This window comes from Eschrichtius robustus, chromosome 19 (genome assembly GCF_028021215.1).
Source record: "Eschrichtius robustus isolate mEscRob2 chromosome 19, mEscRob2.pri, whole genome shotgun sequence".
Taxonomy (NCBI): Eukaryota; Metazoa; Chordata; class Mammalia; order Artiodactyla; family Eschrichtiidae; genus Eschrichtius; species Eschrichtius robustus.
In genome coordinates, this window is record NC_090842.1 from 12936998 (window position 1) to 12960629 (window position 23632).

Below are 23632 nucleotides of genomic sequence, written 5' to 3' on the forward strand. Positions count from 1 at the left end.
GCTGAGCCTCTCTTTCTTTGCCAGTCTGACTTGCCTTCCTGGAGAGAGGTAGTCATTCACACTTTAGCATGAGTAAGATAGGACAGCTGGCTGTGCGTACACCACCTGTCAGTATTACTACAGAGTAGCAGAGTTCAATTCTCATGTTGAAAACCAGGCTTGGGGTGGGTAGTTTCCCTTCTCATCCACTCCAGGGCTCACAGGGTCCTGCTGGCCACCTCCAACCCTGAAGTCTCCTTCTAGGCCTCCCCAAAACAAACTCAGTTCTTGCCCTCCACAGGGAGTTGCTCATGCCTGTGGTCATGATGGTCCCTGCTGTTTAATAAGAATTCTGTGTCAGGTCCAGTGCCCTGAACTTTACCTGAGCCATTCAACAGAGTCCTCTCAACCACCCAGAGGATATTATCCTCCCATTTCACAGATAAGGAAACTGAGCCCCAGGCAGGTTAACTGACATGAACAAGATCATTCAGCTGCAAGCAGAGGAGCAGGGTTCAAAGCAGGTAGTCTGACCCAGGGCCTAGAGCTGCCAGGGTTGACCTGTAGAAGCACTGGCTTACACAGTCAATGTTTCAAAACCTAGAGATTTTATAAAAAATCTTGATTTCTAGATTCACTTGAAAAATCTGATTCACCAACTGAAAGAACTCAAACAGCCAAGGCAGGGACTATTTGAGCAAGAAAATAAAGTAATATAATCCAAATTATAAAATAAATATCCATGAGTTCATACTGATATAAATGATTGAATAAATAAATAAATGAAGGAGAAGAGACAAATTTCCCATACAGAATAAATCCAAATAATTGATGTAGATACTCTATCCTCAAGGAGGTGGAACATAACTCCTCACTTCTTCAAAAGGTACATTGTAGAAAGCTGGCGGAAAAAACAGTCACTTTATAGCAGAGTAACCTGACAAACACTATTTCAGCCAGGTCATCAAGGTCAGCATCACATCGGCAAACGGTCACAGTCCAGAGGAGCCTAAGAAGACATGGCGACTACATGTAATGTGGGATTCAGGATGGGACCCTGGAACAGGAAAAGGACAGTAGGGAAAACTAAGGATATCTGAATAGAGTGTGGGCAGTAGTTAATAAGGATGTATCAATGTTGGTTCATCAATAGTGACCGAAGCAACATGCTAATGTAGGATTATTACACATTGCCTTGCAGGCGCCTCCAAAGGCTCACTGCACTCTCCTAGGCCAGGGGCTCCTCTGGCAAAGCCCAGGGAATAGAGGCTGGGTTTGGGTGTCTGGAGAACTGGGTATGAAGCTTGTCTCCGCCTAGATTTACTCTGTGGCCATGTCCAAATTCCCTTCCCTCCCAGTGCCAGGTGCAACAATAACCCCTGTCTCCCTGGGGCCCTGGTAGCCCTCCAGGACCCTCTCAGGGTGCTGGTGCCTGCTCAGGCAGCCCAGCTGTTGCTTGTGGTGTAATTGCTAGTCCTGAGGTGCCCAGAGCCTGTTTTTCGCAGGACTGAGTGAGTAATCCTGGGATCATTTGCCTGCTGGGCAGGGGGGGATGTTTGGTGGTGGCGAGGGAGGAGCATCCGCTGTTTTTTCACAGACACCTGGTCGTGCTGGGGAGGACGCTCAGTGCCCTGAGGGGGCTCCTCTGGCTGCCCCCAACCCCACGCCCAAGGCCCTGGGTCCCTGCCTCAGAGTGAGTGGGGGTCTGGCCGAGCCATCCCTCCTCCTGCGCTAAGGGATGAGTCAGTTATGGCCTTCCCGAGTAAGCGGTCGTTGGGGGTCAGTTGGAGGCAAGGACTAGATGGATGGAGGTTGTGGCCCCAGCCGCACCCCTCTGTTGGGTTCCCATTTCCCTATATCCAGGAGTGTGGAAGGAGTCGTTCCCCACTGCTCACCCAGCTCTGGCCTGGGCACTGAGAGATGGGGCGGATGGGAGAGAAGACAGGAGCAGTGGGCGATAAGAATCCAGACGAAGTAGGAGAGAAAGGAGGGATGGAGCCTGGGCTCCAGGAGGAAGGCTCAGTGTGGTGGTGGGGGGAGAGGGTGGCAGAGGGGGAACGACTGAGACAGCGGGCGTGTGTGGCCTGGAGCCCGGGCACCAGGCTGAACTGCTGCTCCCAGCTCAGGAGACCCTGTGCCAGCTGGATACAGGCAAGTGGGCACGGGCAGGGCTGCCTGCCAGACAAACACAGAGAGCCCTTTGAGGGGGTGGCAGCTGTCACCCCAGACTCCCCTCTGTTTGCTGTGGCCCTGCCTGCCCCCTCTAGCCCAGGAAAGGCCCCCAGGAAGCAGGGACAGTTTGTATGTGATGGGCAGCAGAACAAATTGGTCAGACCCTTGGTACTGCCTCCTGGTAGCCGAGGGGTCTCAGAGCCTCAATCTGTCCGATGTAACATGGGAACAGCAAGGCCTACCTGGCAGGGGGCGGGGCAATTAGGATGCACAGGTATGTGCACAGTGCTTGGACACCATGTCAGATGTGGAACAGCTGAAGAAATCGGGGGTTTAACCCGGAGAAAGGAAGGCTCAGGCCCTAGAATGCCTGTCTTCCAGTGTCTGAAGGCTGGTCTCTGGTGCAGGGACGGCCTGGCTGTGGGTGGCCCTTGAGTGGGGGTTACCGGGAGACAGGATCCTCCCTAAAAGACAGTCCAGCTCTGTCAGGGTGACCTGACGATCAGCCAGGCTGTTCCCGGGGAGGGGCAGTCAGGGGAACGCAGAGCAGGCGGAGGAGCTCTGGGCAGAGCTGCGAGTGGGGTTTTGTGGGGGGTGGAGGCGGGGGTGTCTCTGGGTTTTCAGCTGCGTGAGTGGGAAGGGTTTCTAGGAGCCCTGCTCCGCTGACTTGCAATCACCCTCAGACAGAGATTGGGAGCCCAGCCAGACCACCGGGCAGGCGCCCAGCACCCTGGGCTGGGCAACGTGGGGGTGGGGGTAGGGGGGTTCTGGCCTCCAGACCGGGCGGGGCGCGCAGGAGATGGTGCGACTCGAGGTGGCCGCTGAAGGACGGGTAAAGGGTGGAGGCCGAGCCTCGTCGCCGCGTTGGGCCGACAGAAAAATGCCGGGGTCCGGGGTCCTCGCCTTTAACGCGGCCCCGGGCGGAGGAGACGGGAGGGGGAGGGGCGGCACGGGGCGGCGCATGCGCGGCGTGGGCTGGAGCGGCTGGACAGTCCGGCCGCCGGGAGATCGCAGGAACCCGTCGGGAGCCCCGAGAGCGCCGGGACCCCGCGCGGGGGGCTCTGAGCGGCGCGGCAGACCGGCGCCCGCAGCCTGCCGGCGCTGCTGCCCGCCCCAGGCCCCGGGAGCGGCGGCCAAGATGTCCGTGCCGGTGAGTACTGACCGCCGGCCGGGACCGCGACCTCGCGCCGCCCGCTGCAGGCCTAATGCCGCCGGGGCTCCGGGCTGGGGGTCGCCCCACCTGGGCCTTCTCGCGTCGGGGGATGGGAGCAGCCGGGGGTGTCTCCGCGAAGCCGGCCTCTCCGCCCCCGCCTTTCTTTCCGTCCTCTCCCTGGAGAGCCGGGTCGGGCTGGGGTCGTGCTGTCCCCCAGGAATCCTTCCACCACCAGGACGGCTAGGCCTAGTGGGGAGAGGTCTCTGCCGCTCGTTGGGAACCCTCCTCCAGGATGGCTGGGCCGGGTGAGCGGGCGGGGTCTGCGTAGTCCCCCTGGAAACCACCTAGGACAGCTGCCCTGTTGTGCTCAGGGACCTCACCGGGATGGCCAGGCCCGGAGCCCGGTCTGTACCTCTCCGGAGACTGAGACACCCTTCCCCCGGGACAGCTTGTCGGGGGGGGGGGGGACCTGCGCCTACCCCCCAGAACCGGCGGATGCACTCACTTTCCCGGGAAGTTTACCTCTGCGGCTGAACCCCCCAAGGGTTCAGGGCCCAGCCTTTTCTTCCCTCCTAGCCATGCGGGCTTCTCTTCTCACCTGACACCCACTCCTCCTAGCCCAGCAGGCAGGCTTGGGCAGACCCCCAGGGCTCAACACTTCGGCCGGCAACTGGAGGCATCTGAGTCCCACCTCCTCAGGGTGGCAAGTGATCCTGGCCACCGCTGGTCACCAAGCCTCAGGCGCAGGCCGCAGCCCGCTTTACAGATGCACAGACTGAGGTGGGGGCTGATACCCTGCTTCCTTCCCGGAAGGGGCACCTTCTGCTGGAAAGCTGTGGCCTCCAGCCATTGTTTGTCTGCTGCATTAGAGGCTTTCCCTCTGACAGGAAGGGGCAGTGGCCCAGAGCGCCTGTCCCCCTGGCCTGTTTCTGGGACTGCTTGTCACTTGGGGGACCCCGTCCTTACGGTGAAGCAGACAGTTGGGGCTTCCTGGCAGGGCAAGCGGACTTTTAATTACCCACCACAGAGTGTATGGAGATTACTGGAGGAGAGATGCTGTGTAAGTGCAAAGCATTGTTATTATGGAATTAAAGATTCCAGCTCCTGCCCGCCTCCAGAAGCAGTAATGCAGAGTTACAGAAGAAAAATTAGGGCTTCCAGACCGTGCTGATGTGAAGTCCCCACCCCCATCTGTTCTGGTTCAGAGCATAATTGCCTCATCTTTAGAAAGAAAGAAGACAGAAAATGCCTGCCAAGCCCTTCTCCTGCCCTGCTTTCCTGCAAAGCTCTGGGTCTTTTCTGGCTCGGGGCATCGGGGGACCTGCCCTGATCCTGTGGGGACTGACCAGAGAGATGAGGTGAGCCACCTGAGCCTGCTTGAGGGCCTGAGTCACCAGGGCAGTAGTGAACGGGGCATGTGACTCCAGCCACATAAGAGGCTGGACAGCCTAAGTTTGGGACGTCTGTGCTTGATTTGGTGTGGCCTCCACAATCACAGCAGAGGTGCGGATCTGGAGTCTGGGATGGCACCCAGACCCCTTGCCTTACAGCACTTTGGGCAGCGTTCCTGGGCTCTGTGCCTCAGTGGCCCCATCTGTAACAAGAGAGGGATGGTGGGAGGGCCAGGCTCAGGGTGTGATTTGGACAGACAGGCACTGCTGTGGACACCTGCTGTGGAGACCTTCAGTCCAGCTCTGCTCCGTCTCTACACGCCATTGCCGGCTCCACGTCGCTTCCCACCCTCCCATCTGCAGCCACAGCCCTCGGAGATTCTGCAGAGGGGAGTGGGGGGGGGTCTCGCTCTCTGCCCCCTACATGCTGGGCTGTCAGATCACCCTGGCTCTCTCCTGGGACCTTGAGCAATGTGTGAACTGGTGGCACTGGGAGAGGAAGTTCATTTGGGGAGCAGCCATGAAATGTTCAGAAAATTGCTTTCATGTGCTGATGAGTGGTGAGGCCAGCCTCCTGCTCAAGCCCTGCTTTGTGAACCCAGAATGGTGACCGCCCATGTGGTGCTCACGGACACGTTTGGGTTTTAAGCATACCCGTTCATTTGGGCGGTCTTTTCCTGGATGGGCTGACGCAGGCACTTTGGCCCACAGCAATTATAAAATGCTTCAGAATGGGATGCGAGGTGATGGCGGCGAGAGAAGAGGTTGGGGCGAGCCAGGTTGGGACAGGAGTGACCTCCTGAGTGTTAGAGCTGGGGGACCCTGTGGGGCACAGCTTGTCTCACTCTTTCATTTGACCCACATGGAGTCTGGGGCCCAGAGAGGGGAAGGCACACGGGGTCCTCCTGACTCCCTGCTTCGTGCTTCTTCCTCTGCCCAGAGCTGAGGGCACAGTTCACACGGCACCTGGAGGTGCACTTCCTGGCTGCTCTCTGACCTCTGCCTTCCTCTTGGGCATGGCTCTTCAGCGCCCAGCACTGTCTCTTCTCTCTGGGCAGGCAGGAAGCGTTTGGAAGGAAGATGGCTGTGCCACCCCCTTCAGACCCCTGGTGGGCATTGGCATCATCCATATTTAGAAGTGACACTGCCCCCCGGCACTGTCAGGCAGGAAGCCAGCTTCCAGCTTGTAGAGAAGCTGCCTGCTCTCTGTTCCTGCCTCTTGTTTCCTGTCTCGGAAATGGGCACAGCCATTCCAGCCCCTCCTCTGCTCCTTTATTAAGTGAGGAATGGGTCTTTTCAAGGAGCTAAGTGCTGACGTGTGTTGAGTGCCTTCTGTGTGCCAGGCGCTGGGCTCCGGGAGGACCTGTAGTCTTGCCAGGGTTGCCTGGCCACTGAGAGACGGAGCCAGGGTGGGAACCAAGTCTGGCAGGATCCAAAGCCAGAAAGTGAGTGTGGCCTCTCTAATTGTAGGGGCTGTGGCCTGTTGAACCATCCACAGAGGCCAAGGCTGCTGAGAGAGCGACCCTCTGCTCGTGGCTTTCTGAGCATGCGTTTGGGTAACCCCTTCGGCACCGCTGGACATGAGGCAGCTGGGCCTCTGGGCGGCCAGGCAGCTTGCCTGGGGCTGTGCAGCAGGACGGCTGTAGCCCTGCGGGCCCCAGCAGCAGTCAGTGGAGGTCAGCGGAGCAGGAGTGGCACCCGGTTGAACCTCTGCCAGCGGTCCCAGGGTGCCCTTTGTGCCTGGCTCTGTGCCAGCCACCACTGTGACTGGAGAGCTGGCCAGGGAGCTGGGAGGCTCTGCCCTGGGCTCACCACTGGCCTGGGCAGCCAGGCCGTGGACAGCTGGGACCTGGTAGAACAGGCTCAAAAGAGGACAGTGGGAAGAGGCAGTGTCCAAGTCCAAGGTCCTCAGTTCAGTCTCCAAAGCACCTGGCACGCCCCTCCTGCCACGCTCCTCCCACTGGCCTTGGACTCTGCCTGGCCCTCCCTCTGCAGGAAGTGATCTTCAACCGCTGCCTCGCTCACCTCGTCACTCCTGCTCGCTCAGGCAGAGGGCAGCGTGCCAGGAAGCCATCCAGGATTCCCATCTGTGATAGTGCATTTATCGCTGGGGTTATCTGGTTGCGGTCAGGCTCCTCAGGGCAGGACCCAGGCCTGCTTGGTTCCTCTCTCTCCAGCCAACCCTGGCCACCTGCCAAGGAAGTGGCCCTGGGAGCACTGAGGAGCCCACCGCCATAAAGGAGTCTGTGTCCCTGTGCAGAGAGCCTGCATCCCAGCCCCTGTCCTGGAAGCCTTGTTGGGGGCTGAGTGGGTTCCCAGAGAGGCTAATTCTGGGTGGGGAGGATATCTGGTGGGTCGAGGGCAAGGGCTCCGGAATGAATGGTGCCGGCTCGTCTGAGCGAATTACTGAACCTCTCTGAGCCTGTGTCCTCTGTATGATGGGGATGTTAACAGCACTGAGCTCTTGGGGTTTTATGAGAACTTGGTGAGGTTTGCAGGAAGCTTTTACTAAGAGGCTAGTAAGTCATAGCAGCTACTGCTGTTGAGGTTATTATCTTTATCCTGCCACTGTTGACTGGTGCAGTGGCCGAGACCCACTCCTGGCACCGGCACGACCAGCTTGGGAAGAGGAGATCAGCTCCCTGCCCCCATAATGTTCCATGCTGCCCAGCCTGCCTCTAGTAGCTTTCTCTTTATGGTAGGTTCCTGCCAGGGCCTTAGCAGTGGAATGACCCCGGCCCCTCCCCTGCCCCTGCCTGCCTTCGGGACCCCTGCCTCTTGAGCCTTGGATGGACAGGTACTTGTCCTCACCCCACAGATAGAGTGGCCTCCAGTGGGGCCACCATCTGGTCCACTGTGCCTCAGGCCAGCTGGATGCCCTGCCCTGAGGGCCCCCAGGAGTGGGTGCAGTGTTGCCGGCTTTGGAAGCTATTGGATCGGTGGGTACAAGCCTGACTTCAGATGTGGTCAGCAGCAGCCTGGCCCGCATGGAACAGGCAGGATCCTGGGTGGGAAGGAGAGCATGCCGGAGGTGGGTCCTGGCACTTTAAGGGAGGGGGCTCAAGCTTGTGGGTGAGGCAGGTGGGCCGCAAGGCTGTAAGGGTGGCACCTCGTGACCCCCCGCCTCCCATGGCCTGGCATGAGGCATGAGCTGCACCTGCCCTCCCGTCTCCTGCCCTCTCTGTGCTCATCTTTGCCTCCCCAGCCTCTGACTTGGCTTCATCACAACCGCTTGCTTTGATTGCATCCAAGTCTAACCCTATTGTTTCTTTGGCTTTCTTTAGTTTGCTGGGCCATTGTCTCCCTCTCTTCAAGAAAAAGACCTGGGTGGGGGACTTCCCTGGCAGTCCAGTGGTTAGGACTCTGCGCTCCCACTGCAGGGGGCTCAGGGTTTGATCCCTGGTCGGGGTAAGATCCTGCATGCTGCTCAGCCCGGCCAAAAAAGAAAAAAAGAAAAAGACCTGGGGACAGGTTGGGAGCCTTGGAGGTGGTGATGCATGCCCGCTCTGCCAGGAGAGGTGGTCACAAGTTGTGGCTCTAAAGTTAATCCCTTCTCTAACGGGAATTAGAGGCTGAGGGAACTTTTTAGTAATTTTAATTTATTATTTAAACCCTGCTGAGTTCCAGTAAGGAGTTGAAGCAGATTATAACATGGATTTTTATTTATTTATGGCTGTGTTGGGTCTTCGTTTCTGTGCGAGGGCTTTCTCTAGTTGGGACAAGCGGGGGCCACTCTTCATCGCTGTGCGTGGGCCTCTCACTATCGCGGCCTCTCTTGTTGCGGAGCACAGGCTCCAGACGTGCAGGCTCAGTAATTGTGGCTCACGGGCCCAGCTGCTCCGCGGCATGTGGGATCTTCCCAGACCAGGGCTCAAACCCATGTCCCCTGCATTGGCAGATTCTCAACCGCTGCGCCACCAGGGAAGCCCCAAAGCAGATTATAGTGAAATACACAAACAGTCTGGGATCATCAAAAGATCCAGAACTATGTACTGTATGGGGAAGGTAGGCATGCAGATTTAACTTGAAGCTCCCTGACAGCCAGGGCAAAAAGGGTAACACGGTGGGTTTAGGATTGCAGTACCTATTTTTTGGTATTCCTCATGCTATGTATTGTTTCCTCTGTGCTTTGTTTTATTTTTACCAGTTGAGACTCTCTTATTGAGGTAGATTTTCTTTTTTTTTTTAATTTTATTTATTTTTGGCTGTGTTGGGTCTTCATTGCTGCATGCGGGCTTTCTCTAGTTGTGGCGAGCGGGGGCTACTCTTCGTTGCGGTGCGCAGGCTTCTCATTGCAGTGGCTTGTTGCGAAGCACGGGTTCTAGGGCACGCAGGCTCAGTATTTGTGGCGCACGGGCTTGGTTGCCCCGCGGCATGTGGGATCTTTCCGGACTAGGGATTGAACCTGTGTCCCCAGCACTGGCAGGCGGATTCTTAACCACTGCGCCACCAGGGAAGTCCCTGAGGTAGATTTTCTATGTAGTGAAATTGAAAGATGTTAAGTATACAGTTGGATAAGTTTTGACTAATGTAGACCGCATGTAACCATCAATCAAATCAAGATAATGAACCTCTCCATCATCTCAGAAAGTTCACAAGTACCCCCTTCACAGTCAAGTGTGCCCTACCCCCTGTAAGGTGGTCAACATTCTTTTTTCTTTTTTAAAAGGAAAAACTGTGATTATCCTGTGATCTCTTTTTTTAATTAATTTTTATTGGCATATAGTTGATTTACAATGTTGTGTTAGTTTCTAAGGTGGCCAGCATTCTGATTTCCCTCATCATGGCATGGTTTCGCCTGTTCTTGAACTTGAACTTGATGTAAGTGGAAGCATATAGTATATACTCTTTGGGGTCTGGCTTTTTTCATTCAGCAAAATGATTTTGAGATTTTCATCCACATGGTGTGTATCAGTAGTTCTCTTTTCGTTGCTGTGCTGAGTGTTCCACTTTTGACTATGAATTTATCTACTTATCCATTCTCTTGCTGATGGATATCTGTCTCTAGTCTTTCTGTGCTGTGTATTTTTAATACTGGAACATACTAGTGTTAGTGGTGGTGTAATACCCTATTTCAGTATTTTATAAAACCTGATATCCAATCATGTGTGCGTTGAGGCATGCCCAGAGAGTCGTCTGTGCCCCCAAATCCTGGATTCCCCAAAGTTGCACGAGTGTCAGAGTGTGGTGTGACCACATGCCTTGTTGTTCACAGCCCTCCCCAGGCATCCAGGGTTTGAATTCCCTCTTCCCAAGTTGGCCATGAGGTGAAGCATCTTAGGTTTTTGGGTCACCTGTGTTTCTCCCAGGCCTCTGTGCCCACCAGAGGTCCTAGTGGGGAGAGGCTTCTAGGAGAGGATGGAGCCTGTCTTGGGAGCTGACCCTATCCCTCCACCCTCCCTGGTCGGGACAGATTCCTGATCTCCCCGCTTTGTCCCTGGCTGCCCGCCAAGACACCCCACCAGGCAGACACTCCTGGCTGCTCCCAGTTAACTCTGGATGCCCCCAGCCTGCGGGACACCGCACCACTCAAGAAGCTAAGAGCAGGGAGGGGTTGCTTGGGAGCCACTCCCTGCGTCCCTAACACCTCTGTGCTCCGCTCTTCACACTGAGGGAATTGGCATGCCTGTGCTATTCTTACAAACCTTTACTGTTATTTTTTTCTGCATAATGAACCTTAGCAAAAGATTCACACATCTGCTCATCAGAGAGGAGCCCCCAGGCACCTTGTATAAAGTAGCCCCTGCCACCCGTCTGCTCTCTGCTGTCTGCTTGGTTCTCCCACAGGCGTTCCCAGGCGTTTATCTGTTTGTCCCCCTCACACGCCCTGGAGTGTAAGTTCCTTGAGGACAGGACTTGTTTTCCTGGCAGCCGTATCCCAGCAGGGAGTGGGTGCTGTAGTATGTGTAGTGATAGGCCCGACAACCAGCCACTCCCCACTCCCCCGGCTGAGGGGAGACCCTGCCTGCCTCTCAGTGTTGGCTGGTGGAGCTGGGGGCAACAGGGCTTCACAGAAAGATTTTTGCTGCAGAATCTCAGACGAGGTTGAGGTTTTGTTCCTCGTGTGGTTCAGGGGCTAGGGAAGCTCAGGGCACTTGAGCAGCGGCTGGGAGGACAGGGAGGGCTTACTGGAGTGCACTTGTGCATGAGCTGTGGGCCCAAGGGAGTGTGCTTGGCAGGGCAGGGCTGGTGTGTGATGGGGAGGTACGTGAGTGTGCCGCTGACACCAGGGTGCCGCCGTGCACTGCGCCTGCACGTGCCTGCTATCTCATGGCCTGGTGATGGGCAGGGCTCCTGGCGGTGGTTACATTTAACAGACGCGCTAACCAAGGCTCTGAAAGATGCAGTGACCACTGAGGTCCCATGCCAGGTGGAATCTTTAATGGGCTCTACTCCTGTCCTTGTAGGCTGCACCTGGGTGAGGGTTGGGCCTGGGTCTCCTGGGGCACATGGAGCCTTTCTCTGTAGGTTGGAGCAGGCTCAGGTGGGAGGCCCCCAGCGCGGTTCAAGGAGGGAGAAAAAGCCACACTTCCTCGGTGGCTGCTGTAGCTGTGCTCTCTTTGTGTTCACGCCTTCCTGAACTCCCACCCCACTGCCCCCAGAGCTCCCAGGGTCCCTCCTGTGACTCCACTGGCCCCCTGACCCCCAGCTGATGTCTGGCCAACACTGCTGCCCCTCTGGGGGTCTCTGTGGGTGTGGGCACCTGTGCTGCTATGGAAGCAGGCTTGGGGGGCAGCAGATGGCATGTAAGTCGCCCCCTCTCCCTGCCCTGATATGCTGGAGCTGGCTGCCATGGGGAGAGGCAGGCGCAGACGGAGGGCTGGGACTGCTTCCTGACCACACCCCGGGCCCTGCCCACCCAGGCTGTCAGCCTGAGCTGGGCCTCCAGCGGCTAAGCTTTCTCTCTGAGGACAGGGTCTTGTCCCCAGCCCTTCCTTCCCCCACCCCCGTGTCCTCCCTGGCTGCGGCAGGGTGAGGCCCCAGGGAGTGGTGTCCCAGTGCCATCAGGGAGGGCAGCCTTCTCATTATGCACACGTGGGGCCTGGTTTTTGCTTCTCTGAGGCACATGGGGAGGGGGCTTCGAAGAGAAGGGAGGACTCAGGCCACGGGGTCAGCACCCTGGGCTGGGGCAAAGAGCCCCTGGGAAGTGCCCCAGCCTTGTGAGCAGAGTCGCCGCCCGCTCACTCGATGAAGCAGGCACCTCCCCGCAGGTGCCTCTGCTGCTGTTTAATTTCCAAATTAGAAAAGCAGTTAAAAGAATCGGGAGACTGTGTCGCTCCTTCCAGTTCCCAGTCCTTGAAAGAGCTGGAGCGGGAGGGGAGGGAGCTGTGGGAGGGTGGGGGGCACTGGGTTTGCTGGGATCCAGGCCCGTCTACCCCCCTCCGCCACCCCTAGGCTCTGTCCCCACACCTTTGGTCCTGGTCCTGCCCCTGTACGCCGGTGTCTGGGGACTGGCCTGGGACGATGCTAAAGGGACTCGAAGGCTGGGGACTAGAGCCCACCCCCCCACAGTCCAAGTCACCACTGCAGTGACAAACGGACTGCCCCATGGTTACTCCGCCCTTGGAGAGCAGGGGAGGATGGGAGAGCTCTTTATGGCTCTGACACCCGCCCTAAGCGTGCAGGCTCTGCTCTGTCTGAGATCACCCGGGGTGCTGTTCTGTGGGCACACCCCTGGGTAGCCAGGTACGGTTACATTTTTAGTTTGTAGCTTTGTCGCTTCCTGGAGGTGTGACCTGGGCAAGGCACTGCCCCTCTCTGAGCCTCTGGGTGGTGGTAGTTCTGTCTTGGTCCCCAGGAGGGCAGGGAGGACTGACTGACACGGGGTGTGTGGGGTGTCCGGCCTGTGTGACAGTGGTTCTTTTTTTTTTTTTTTATTTTTTATTTTTTTTTATTTTTTTTTGTGACAGTGGTTCTTGATGCAGCGGGCTGGCCTCTTCTCCAGGCCATCCACAGGGGTCCCTCCACCCTTGCCCAGGCAGGGCTGGCTCCAGCTTGCAGGCTGGCTTTGAGCTTGCCAGTGTGCGTGGCCAGCCCCGGGGGCAAGGCGTCAACACCCGTAGCCCTACAGATACATCATTTCTTCCTGTGCCTGGGGCTGGCAGCACTCACCTCCGGCCTCAGGAAGCCCTTTCCTGCTGCCGCTCCCAGAGCCGGCCATCAGCTGACCCATCCAGTCACCCTCTGTGCTGCTGGGAAAACCAAGGCTTTAGGAGGGGAAGGGGGCTGTCTGAGTCACACTGTGCCAGCCATTTTAGCCCACTCTTTTCACTTGTCATCAGCATTTTCTTGCATTATTTTAGTCTTTGCAAGTGGCCAGCTTAAGAGCTGCACAATCTTCCATTGAGAGGCTCTGGTTGCCCAACCAGTCCCCTATAGTTGGGCATTTAGGTTATGCCCCCCTCTTTGTTTGCTGTTATAAATGCTGCCACAGACATTGTTGGGGCTAAAGCAAGAATAGTTCTTTGTGCTGTGGCTCTGACCTAGAGAATAAGACCCCAAAAGCCCAGAGAGCCGGAGCCGGGTCTCCCCACTTAGGGTCTAGGATCAGCAGCAGCCCTCACCCCAGGGGACACTTTAATGGACAGACGAGAACCAACGTCCCTGTGTGAGTCTTAACCACTGGACCAGCAGGGAAGTCCCTGGGCCCCAGTTCTGAACTCAGTTGTGTTTGAGGGTGGTACTTGGGTCTCAGATGCCTGTCCTTTGGGGTCTCTGAGTGCGGCAGGGTCCTTGGCTTTCCTGCGTGTCCCTGCCCCTTGATTCCCTTTCTGCCCTGTCCTGAAGTTGCCTGCCGCAGGGGAGTCAGGGCGGACTGCACTCTAGGATCCCCACCGTCCCTTCTGTGGCCACCAGTTCTTTCCCTTCTGTGGCTGAAGTCTGTGGGATGGGGCAAGGGGCAGTAAACTGGGTCTCAACCTCTTCCTCTGGAAGACGGGGGCTAATCGTGAAGCCTGTTTTGCAGGATCACTGCGGGCATGAAATGAGCACGTGGTCATAGAGACCTTGGCCCAGGGCCAGCCTGGATGCTGTCCTGGGGGCTGTGTCACTTGGCAGTCGGCCCGGGAGGGTCTGCTCCCCCATACACCCCAGCCAGAGCCTGCCCAGTGGGTGCCCCTCCCCCACTCCCCCTTGGCAGGCCTGGGAGGGGGCATTCCTCTCCCCCTCCAGCTACTCCCCTTGCAGCACATTGGGGCACAGATCCTGGGGCCTTGATTCCAAAGCGGAAATGCCATTCTGGGAGGCACAGTCTTGGGTGGGGGGGGGGGGGGGGGCGGGGAGTTTAAGTGGAAAAGGAGCAAATTTTTGAAATGCCTGGGCCAGAGCTGGGTTCTCCTCCCCGGCCTGCCCGCCCACAGGAGCAACCCCGCCCCCAGCACTGCTTTAATCCAGCCCCAGAGAGGGAGGGTCTCCGGTCCTCCTCCTCCTAGGCAGCCTCCTCCTGTCTCCCAAGGCCAGCTAGGACAGAGTAAGGCCAGCCCTTTTGTGTCCCTGCCCATCCCTGCAGAGACCTCCTGCTGTCTGGCTGTGAAGCCTGGTCCCCACCCGACTCCCCACTGGAGTGGAGACCCGGGGAAAACCTAGGGACTCCCTTCAGCTCCCAGCATGGACAGATGTTCACACACAGCCCAGCTGGTTCTGATCTGATTCCTTGGAACCTGGAATGCCAGCCAGGCTGAGGGCAGGGGCAGGGGCAGGGTTTCGGAGGGGCTGAGCCCGCAGTTTCCTTTCTGACTTTGGGGCACAGCTTTGGGAACAAGCAGGAGAGGATACCCTAGGTAGTGTTCCCCTGAGAGCTGGCTCTTCTGTGGGAGAACTGGGCTGTTTTGAAGGTTACAGGAGGTCCAGTCTTGAGGAGGGCAGAGGGTAGCAGCTAGTTGTCCCATTGCTTCTTGAGGACTCTGGGTCACACTGAGTCCAAATCCCATTGCTCCTTACCCACACCCTATGCTGGGAGTTCTGTCCAGTGGTTCCCCGAGAAACTTTGGGGGAAATGCAGATGTCCAGATTCCCCCCACACCCGGGATTTCTGGAGGAGGGGACTTGTGGGAGGGGTTTTTTAGGAGGGGATTCCTAAAAAACAGGAATCTGTTTTTTAACAAGCTCTCCAGGGGACCTGTGACCAGCCAGACTTGGGGTGCCCTAGCCCAGCTCCTTCCTTTTACAGATGGGAGAGAGCCTGGTCAAGGTAGCACACCTGGCGAGAGGCTGAGTCGGCCAGCCCTGGGTGTCAGGTGGAGGGGCACCTGTCGGTGCACCGTGGGCTTGTATGTATTTTATAGGCCGTGCCTGAGGGTTCTCTGCACGGTGTGCCCCACTGCTTCCCTGGAATTTCGAGCTGCCTGATGGTGACCACACACTCAGCAAATGGGACAGTCTAGTTCTGGAGAGGCCCCATCCTAGATCTCTGCAGACCACTGTGCAACCCTGGACTGTACTCAGGGACTCTGGCTGGCTACGTAGGGTGACAGTCATCAACTTGCCCCCTAGGGAGGGGGAGCTCAGGAGAACCAAGGCGCCCTCCACTCAGTTTCTCTGTCGTGCTTCTTCCCTCCGCCTCATTCTCATCAGCATCCCTCCCACCCCCTGTTGCTGAAACAGGAGTCGTTGGGGCACAGGCGTTAGCCCTGGACAGCGCTGACTGAGGGATTGGGGTAGGGGCACATCTCCTAGAGCAGCACCGAGACAGTGGGGGACACTTCGAGGAGACTGAATTCAATTCAGAGGAGAAGGTGGGAGATCGCAAGCTTCTTGTCCCTGGGTGCACTGGAGCCTCCCGCGCACGGCTGGTAGAACATGATGCGCTCCGGTTCTACTCTCCCTAGATTACAGGGACAGCCCTCTCTCTAGATACAGGGACAGCCGTAGTCCCCAGCTTCCCTGCTGTGTCTTCATATTCTGGGGCTCTTACACCGAAGGCCTGACCAGAGTCGGTGCGGTGGTCGTATTATTAGTTTTCTGCCATCTGGGCCATGCCCCTCTAGATGCAGATCTGAGTCGGACTGCCGGATGGACACGCGTGAAATGCCCCAGGTTGGTGGGCGGGGAAGGCAGACTTGAAGCTGGTGCCTCCGGGGCTACAACGGCCACGGGGGGAGAGGAGGGCAATCCCGGCAGTCTTCCCAGAAGGAGGCTTAGGCCTTTGAGGAGGGTCGCGTTCTCGCCCACGGTGGAGGGCAGGGACGGGTGTGCGGAGAAAAGGCGATATCTCGCGTATCCGGCAGGCGCTTGGAGCTTAGCGCGGGTGCAAGGGTGCGGGGTGGGGGACGGTCCCACTGGGCGGCGCGTGCCCGCGCGCTCCCGCAGCCACCCGCGCCCCCGAGCCAACGGCTCATTTGCATGCGGAGCCCGAGCGGCCAATGGGCGCGCGCGGCCGGGCATGCCGGGAGCCGGGCTGGGCCCGCCGGCCTCGGCGGCGGTGGCGGGCGGGGCGAGATGGGACCGGCTCTGTACGGCGACGGCGGCGGCGGCGGCAGTGGCCGGCGAGGTGGCTGAGGCGGCCGGATCAGGACCCGGGCGGCTTCGGGGCTCTCGGGAATCCGAGAGCGCGCGGCGCGGGCAGTTCTCTGTGCGCCCTGCGGGGAGCCGGGGCCCCAGGCCGACCCGACACGATGAACTACCTGGTGAGTGCAGTCAGCGCGGCCAGTGCGGCCGGAGTCCACTCGCAGTGGCCTGGGCGGGGTCCGCGTACCGGCTTGGAGGCGACCCAGCTCTACCCGCGCCCGGGGCGGTCCCAGGAGGGAAAGAGTTAACTGAGTGGCATTTCCTGCCGGACCTGCGGGTCATGGGAACTACGGGCCGCTGGAGCCTCCGCGGGGGCGTGACCGGGCCAGGGTCCGAGGTCCTGGAAAACCCCCCTTCTGCCCTGGCAGGGGCTCCCGGAGGCCAGGACTGCGGAGGATCCCAGAGCTTGCGCGCCCCGGGGGCGGCTGGAAGGACCGGACTCGGGGGCTGCGGGCCGGTAGGAGAGTTCCTGGATCCGGGAAAGTTGCTGGCCGGAGGCCCGCTCTCCCCCTGCCGGCCGCTGCCTGCTGGGTGACCTTGGGCCTGTGAGCCCTGTCTCCGAGCCTCACTTTCATCGCTACGAGGAGCGGTCCGAGGTCCCTTGGACCATGAACTTTCCAGGGGCGTGAAGTTCCAAGAAGCAGGGTGGCGGTCCGTGTGTTTTGGAGTGAGGGCTGCCCATGCCCCCAGGTTAGGGGTTGAGGGCTGGGTGAGCAAGCGCGGGTGTCCACGGAGAAGTTAATAATTAATCCCCGGCCCGCCCGCGCTGGATTCCGGGACCCAGGGCGGGAGCTTCTCGGTTATTACCTACCGTGATTGCAAAAACGGTTGTAGGAGCCGGGTCTTGGCAGGGGAGTCCAGGGCCACGCCGCGATCCCGGGGTCCTAGCCTCCGCGGGTAGAGCGTGGGAGCTGGGAGGGGCGGGGCCGCTGCTCGGGTGGCCGCAGCCCGGGCGCCCAGCCCCTCATTGCTGCTGCAGAGCCCAGGGCGGTGTTGAAGGATTCGGGGAAGCTGAGATTTGCTGAGGACCGGGCGTGGTCAGGGGATGTGAGGGGGTTAGAGTCTGGAGAGATGTTGGGGTCTCCCATCCCTTAGTAGGAGCAGTGGCTCCCTAACTGGTCTTGAGAACAGGGAGTCTGTTTCCTTGGCACTCTTAGCATCAGGAAGAGTGTAAGCTGGGAGGTACTCTCTGGGTTTGCTGTGCAGATTTCAGCCAGGCTGGGAGATGTTCCTCATCCCCCTGGGCTGGGGGACACGCCCCCCACCCATGACTCTTTCCTTTCCAGGGTGGAGAGCTGATGGTGGGAGTGGAGGGATGGCAGGGCTAACAGGCTTAGAAAAGCAGGAGAAGGGCCCAGGTGCAGGTGGAGACTGGCAGGAAGGGAGGTCTGGGAGGACCTGCCGGCAAGCTCTCCTGGCACTAGCACCCACCACCCGCTTGTCATGGGCAAGGAAAGAGTCCTGTAGATGCTGGGTGGAGGCAGGGCAGGGCAGCCCCAGCTTCTGCCAAGGCAGTCACCCTCAGCTCCCGGTGACTTTTAAAAGACGGTGACTTTTACGCTTGTGCTGAACAGAGGCGTTAGCGTTGTGGGCTGGCATCATCTCCCCAGGCTTGGGCAAGGGATTGAAGTAAGGGCAGTGCCACTAGGGAATCCTTCCTAATCAGGAAGGGCCCCTAAGACACCTGCTCTCCCCGTGAGTCATACAGATGGTACCAATGGGGAGACTGAGGCACAGAGAGGGGCAGTTACTTGTCCTCACAGAACCGTATCCAGAACATAGTCTCCTGGTATGGGCCCATGCTCTAGCCATGTGCCCCCCCTGCTCTGGGATTGGGGGTGCTCTGGCCCTTGGGGTGCTGCTATGCTCTACTGGGGCTGCCAACTTGGTGGGGTCTCTCTGGCTCCTTAGTAGCCCCCTCCTGGCCTCCATTATTCTTTTAGGAGATCCCACCACCCTTTGTCTCTCAGGCCTGGAGAACTCCCTCCACCATCCCCCAGGAGCCCACAGCCAGTTGGGGCAGCCAGAACCAGCCAGCAGGTGGAAGGGGGAGGAGCAGTGTTAGCGTCATGCTTGGAGGGCAGGGTGTAGGGTAGGGCGGGACAGGGTCGTTCTCCAGCAGAGACACTGGCCAGATTCCTCCTCCTCTGGATCCTTAAGGCCCCCAAGTAAGGGGCTACAGAGTGGCCTCCCTCCAGGGGGCAGGCTGGGCCCTCTAGCACTGGGGAGAGGCCCTGACTCCATCTCCGTCTCGTTGTGCTAACTTCCTCCCACCTCTGAGTGAGGAGTGGGGCAGAGTACCAGCCTGCCGTGGAAGCAGCTCAGAGGGTGGAGGGGCAGGGCCCCGTCTCAGTCCCCTATTTCCATTGCGCATCCTGAAGTCAGGGGCTTGGTACTTTTTTCTGGGCTGGAGAACCCTGCTTTTTGTGCCGCTGTGTCCTCCATCCCTGCGGAAGCAGATGGTGCTGCTCTAAGGGCTGCTGAAAGTTATCATTTAGGGCTGGAGAGGGGCAGAGCTGAGGAGGCTTTAGATGTCCAGGTGGGGAAACTAAGGCTTCGTAAGGAGTGAAGTCCCTGCTGTCCCACCCGGGCTTCTGCCTCTGCCCCTCCAGTGGCATATCTGGGGCTGGCCACGGTGGGTTACCAGGGCCTGGTGCTGTCCCTGAAGCGAAGGTCAACCTCATGCTGGGCCCTCTGCTGAGAGACCAAATCCCAAGACTGAACAAGCCGGTCTACTCAAACACGTCTGGAGTCTGCCAGCCTGGGTCGGTTCCCTGGGCTGGGTGGCAGTGGTGAGGGTTCTAATTGGTTGAGGACCACTCCCAAGCTGTCAGAAGTTGGGGTGGGCTGGAGGGCGGAGGGCTCCGCTCTCGTGCCACCCACATGGGCTCCTTGGTGCCCTGGCCCCAGGCCTACCTGTTCCCACTATCCGAGGTGTGTTGGGGGCTGCAGATGCCCTGTCCTGCAGTAGGAGGGCCCTCCCCATGACACCTCTCTTCCTCTGCCCAGCCTCGCTGGGACAGTGCCTGGTATGCCCTGGCAGGAGTGGGGCCAGGGGCCTGCTTCGACCCAAGAGCTGGGCACAAAGACATCTGCTTTTGCCACTGTAGCCAAGGCCAGCTCGGGGCTCCTGATTGTCTGAGGGAGCTGCTGGCGGTGGCCACCCACAGGTGGGTTTTTAGTCCTTTGTTCTGTAGACCTGTCCTCTGGGTGCTGAGTGTCAGGCATGGGGCTGAGGACTCACACACGGCCCCTTCTCTGTCCTCTGAGCCTCAGGCACTGCCAAGGCAGGCAGGGAAGGAGCCATGCTCCCCTTGTCCCCTTGGGGTGGCTCTGGAATGGGGGGCTCATCCACGCTTGTCACGCTGAGCACTGAGGACTTGAGCCCAGACCCTGGTCACTCAGTTGTCCTGGGAGAACTAAGGGGAGGGTGATGCCAAGGCCGGCTGTTGCAGAGTTCCGCCCAGGATGAGGGTGTGGGGCCGTCTGGGAAGGGAAGAGGCACTGCCCTCCCAGCCCCATCGCAGCCGGGAGGCGGAGCAGAGGATTGTCAGGACCCTGGCCAGTGGGCCCGTAGCCACTGCCCCTCCGGCGGGATTCCCAGGGCACAAGTGAGCAGTGGTTGTGGGTGTAGACCGCCACTTGGGCACACGTACATTGGGCCTGTATCCAGTGGTCATGGGGGCTCCTTGGGACAAGCAACCAGAATACCCCAGAAATAAACTTGGCCCAGGTTTGAGATGGTTCTTTGTATGAAGAGAACTAGAGTTTCCCTAGTGACTGCTGTGTGGGGGGCTCTGTGCCTGGGGCTGGGGTGTGTGTCGGGGTGGGGGGCAGGGAGGGATGGAAAAGCCCTGTGAAATTTCCACTCCTGGCTTCCATGGACCTAAGCAGTACCCCGGGAGCCACCCAGCTGCACTTTGTCATACAGCCCAGATCTGCCTCTGCCACTTCCTGACCATGACCCTGGCGAGTCAAGTGACTGTTGTGCACCTCAGTTTCTCCATCCGTAGGTGGAGGCAATCACAGTGTCTCACAGGGTTGAAAGAGATAATTGAGGTACGCCAAAGAGCCCTGCCTCTCACTGCCGGCATTATTGTCATAACTGTGAACCTGTCAGTCTCCCCACCACCAGGTAGCACCGTCCGCCAGAATCGGGGTTTGGGGATACCCAGAACACATCCAGGGCTCTCCGGGGCAGCAGGCCGAGGTAAAGCCCGTCAGATGGCCGCTGACACGTGCCCGTTGGCGGCCAAGGCCCAGCTGCTCCGTGTCTGCGGGCCCGGGTGGGTCTGGCACACACAATGAGGGCCATTCTCAGACCAGGCAGGGCCGGTGGGGTAGCCCTCTCAGCTCCCATGTTCAACAACCAGGGTGTTGTTCTGGGCGGGCCCAACTGGCAGGCCGCTGCCTGGGCAGTGTTGGCATCGGGCAGGGGGCTCTCCTCTGTCCCCTCCCTCTGGGGTGAGTGAGCCCCAAAGGGCCTTCCTGGCTTTCTCAGGCGTGGCTGCGTGGCTCCCAGGGAGGGCAGGGCACCACCTTCTGCAAGGGGGGCTTTTGCCTGAACCCGCCCGTCCAGCAGCCCCATGCTCAGCCCTGCTCTGGGCCAGGCCTGGCATGCATGTGCGGTGGAGGGGCGTTCCATGCTGAAGCAGACAGGCCCCTCCCATTCTGGGCGCCCGGGTTGGGGGCACGAAGTGGGCAGTAACAGAGGTGTTGATCAGCACTTCGAGGTGAGGGCAGTAAGGTGTGGGTGCCCGGGGAGGGGCGTGGGAGCTTACCTGGGTGGGGGACGTGTGACACTTAAGTCACGTCCTGAAGGAGGAGTAGGACACAGCGAGAGGTTTCCTAGGGTCGTGGATGAGGTGGCCAGAGACTCGGGCGAGTCAGCAGCAGTCTCCGTGGTGCTTTGGGCCCAGCTGGCTGGCAGAGTTGGCCTGGACTGTGATGGTGCCCTGGTGGTGTGCCCCTCCCAGAGGTCACAGCTGTGTCCTCTTGTGAGCTTGGGGGAAGCACTTGATTGGCCCAACAGTGAGGAAGGCTGGAAAGCCAGGTTCTGGGTAGACTGGCCCCCCTCTTCCAAGCTGGGACAAGGCACTGGGTCCTGGGGAGCATGTCCAGAGCAGGAATGCTCAGGTGGTGTGGGTTTTGCCTTCTTCTGCCATGGGATGCCACCATTTGGATGGCATTGACTGAGCTCTCCCTGCAGCATCCCAAGGCATCCTGCAGTGTGACTGGCCCCAGCCTGCCTGCCAGTCCAGGGCCACAATCCTGTCTCCCCTCCAGCTTTTCCCTATTTCGGTGTCTTGGCTCATGCCTGCCCTCTGCCCACATGCCCTTCCCTGGCTGGTTCATGGTCGCCTAGTTTTCGTTCTTCATGAGTCACCTGAAATGTCCTCCTTGGGGGAGGTCACCTCTGACCATCCTATGTGTAGTGGCCCTGTTGCACATGCCACATTTCCCCCTGTCCTGGCAAATCGTTTTGTGTCTGCCTGCCCTGCTTGGATGCAAGCCCCGTGCAGACAAGGGCCTGGTCGACCTAGGCTTGCACCGTCTTGCAGGGCCTGGCCCAGCACCTGGCAGAGGGCAGATGCCAGGTGAATCTTTTATTACACAAAAGAACGTCCCTATGAAACCAGGATTGTCACCTTAACACAAGGGGTCTGGGTGCTCAGAGAGGCTAAGGGACTTGCCCAAGGTCCCCAGCAGTGGGAGGGAGAGCCAGGCCCAGGTCTGGTCTCAGCTGCTGCTCTGCCCTGGAGGGAGGTGGAGGAGTGTGTCAGGAGCAGCTGGAGAGGCTTAGGGGCCCAAAGGGGCGGGTGCTTGGCCAGCTGGAGCGCTGCGGCGCCAGCAGTGCCCAGGACTGCGGAGAGCCTGCCTCTGGGGCTCGGCAGGGGGAGGGGGGCACCAGCTGACGCAGGCAGAGGAGCTCCTGGTGCCAGGCGCCTGGTGCCACGTGCCCACCCTGAGAGGTGCTTCCCAGCCTGGCTCCGGCCGCCCCGGACTATACAGTTGCAGTCGGAATTGGCCTTGACTGCTCATCGAGCTCATGCCCAGGAGGTGAGAGCGGGCCACCCTGGGTGCAGGAGGCCCCGGTAGCTCCCTGGGCAGCTCTCCTGGGTCCAGGGGACCCTCCCTCCTCCCCCTTCCCCCTCCCGCTGGACCTTGCCCTTGGCAGAGCTCTCCAGCCTCCCTGAGAGCCCAGCCCTGCCCAGCAGGGCCTGGCCGAAGCCCCTCTGCCGGCCTTCCCTGGGCTGCCCTCCTCTAAGAGGTGAGGGGCCTCTGAGGGGCATTCCCCTCTGTCTGCACCCCACCCCCTTTGACTGGGCTGGAGGGGAATTTTCCTGTGACTCACTCTGCTGGCACTTCCTGTGGTCACCAGGGCAGGGGCTGAGGGGACCCAGCGGGGTGGCTCTTGTGTTCTGGGGTCATTGGGGGAGGGTGGGTTGGGTGTCCCGCCCCCCTGACGGGGTGTGATTCCCTGAGCAGGCTGCAGACCATATTTGGGAAACTTGCTTTTCCTGCAGGCAGCCTGGGGATGGGACCCATGAGTCTAGTGGGCAGCAGGCAGCTCCTGCCCCATCTGCTCCTCCTGGGGCCTTGGCCTCTGACCTGCTTCGGCCTTGCCCGTCCCATCCTGCCTTGGAGCCTAGGAGGTAGTCCACTGTTTTCTTTTTCAGGGTGTATATTTTTTCAACCCCCAAACCAAGAAATGCTCATTAAATACAAATTGAAAATTTCTGAAAAACAGGAAGAAAAAGCATCCCCCATTGTCTCAAACATTATCCTCTCCCCATTTTTTAAGTTGAAGTGACATTTTATTGAGGACTCATTTATGCCTCAGTGCACTGCTAACCGTCCTAACTGTGGTGTGGACAGTGTTGGCGCCGCCAGTAGTTCCGAGGGCCCTTGCCCTGGCGCTCACCTTGGTGCAGGGCGAATTCGCTTGCTCTGCTCTCTGTGCGCTGCCTGCCTGGGCTGGCTTCTCCCCTGGGCCTTGTCCCTCTTGGCTCCCAGCTTTCTGGCGTCTGGCTCCTCCTGAGCTGCTCTGGAGGAGTGGGCTCCCCGCCAGTGCTCCCCCGAGTCTGAGCGTGCAGTCCTGGGCCTGGAGCACGCACTGCCTGCCCCGGCTTCCCCCGTGGGCTGCCGTCCCCCTTGATGGTGTTCTGTCCTCTTCCCTAATCCTCACTGTGACGGGCAGGGGAGACGGAGCTCAGAGGGGCTCCTTCTGGCCCCTGATGCTGGTGTGGAGGTGGGCCCCCCTAGACTTGTGTGAGGCCTCACCCCGACTTCTCTCTGACCCCAGTTGGAATCCAGGGGATGAGACCCAGGCCCACGTGGGGAAGGGCGGTCCGAACCCAGGTCCCATTTCCGAGTCAGATCTAGACCAGGCTCTGCATCTTCAGTCCCCAGGAGACTCAGGGGAGGGCGA

At 59.2% G+C, this 23632-nt stretch overlaps 1 protein-coding gene across 3 annotated transcripts in view; it reads left to right on the top strand.

Moving 5' to 3' along the window:
• The first annotated feature begins 3153 nt into the window (after window positions 1-3153).
• BCAR1 (BCAR1 scaffold protein, Cas family member) overlaps window positions 3154-23632 on the top strand; it is a 38289-nt gene continuing 17810 nt past the window's right edge. Inside the window, exon 1 of one of the 3 annotated variants that reach the window (XM_068527456.1) lies at window positions 3154-3301. In XM_068527456.1, coding sequence (XP_068383557.1) covers window positions 3290-3301 — 12 coding nt within the window. In that variant the 5' untranslated portion in view covers window positions 3154-3289. Of the gene's footprint in view, window positions 3302-16112; window positions 16320-23632 lie in introns of those variants that run through there. The other 2 variants (XM_068527455.1, XM_068527457.1) reach the window with 2 other exon arrangements.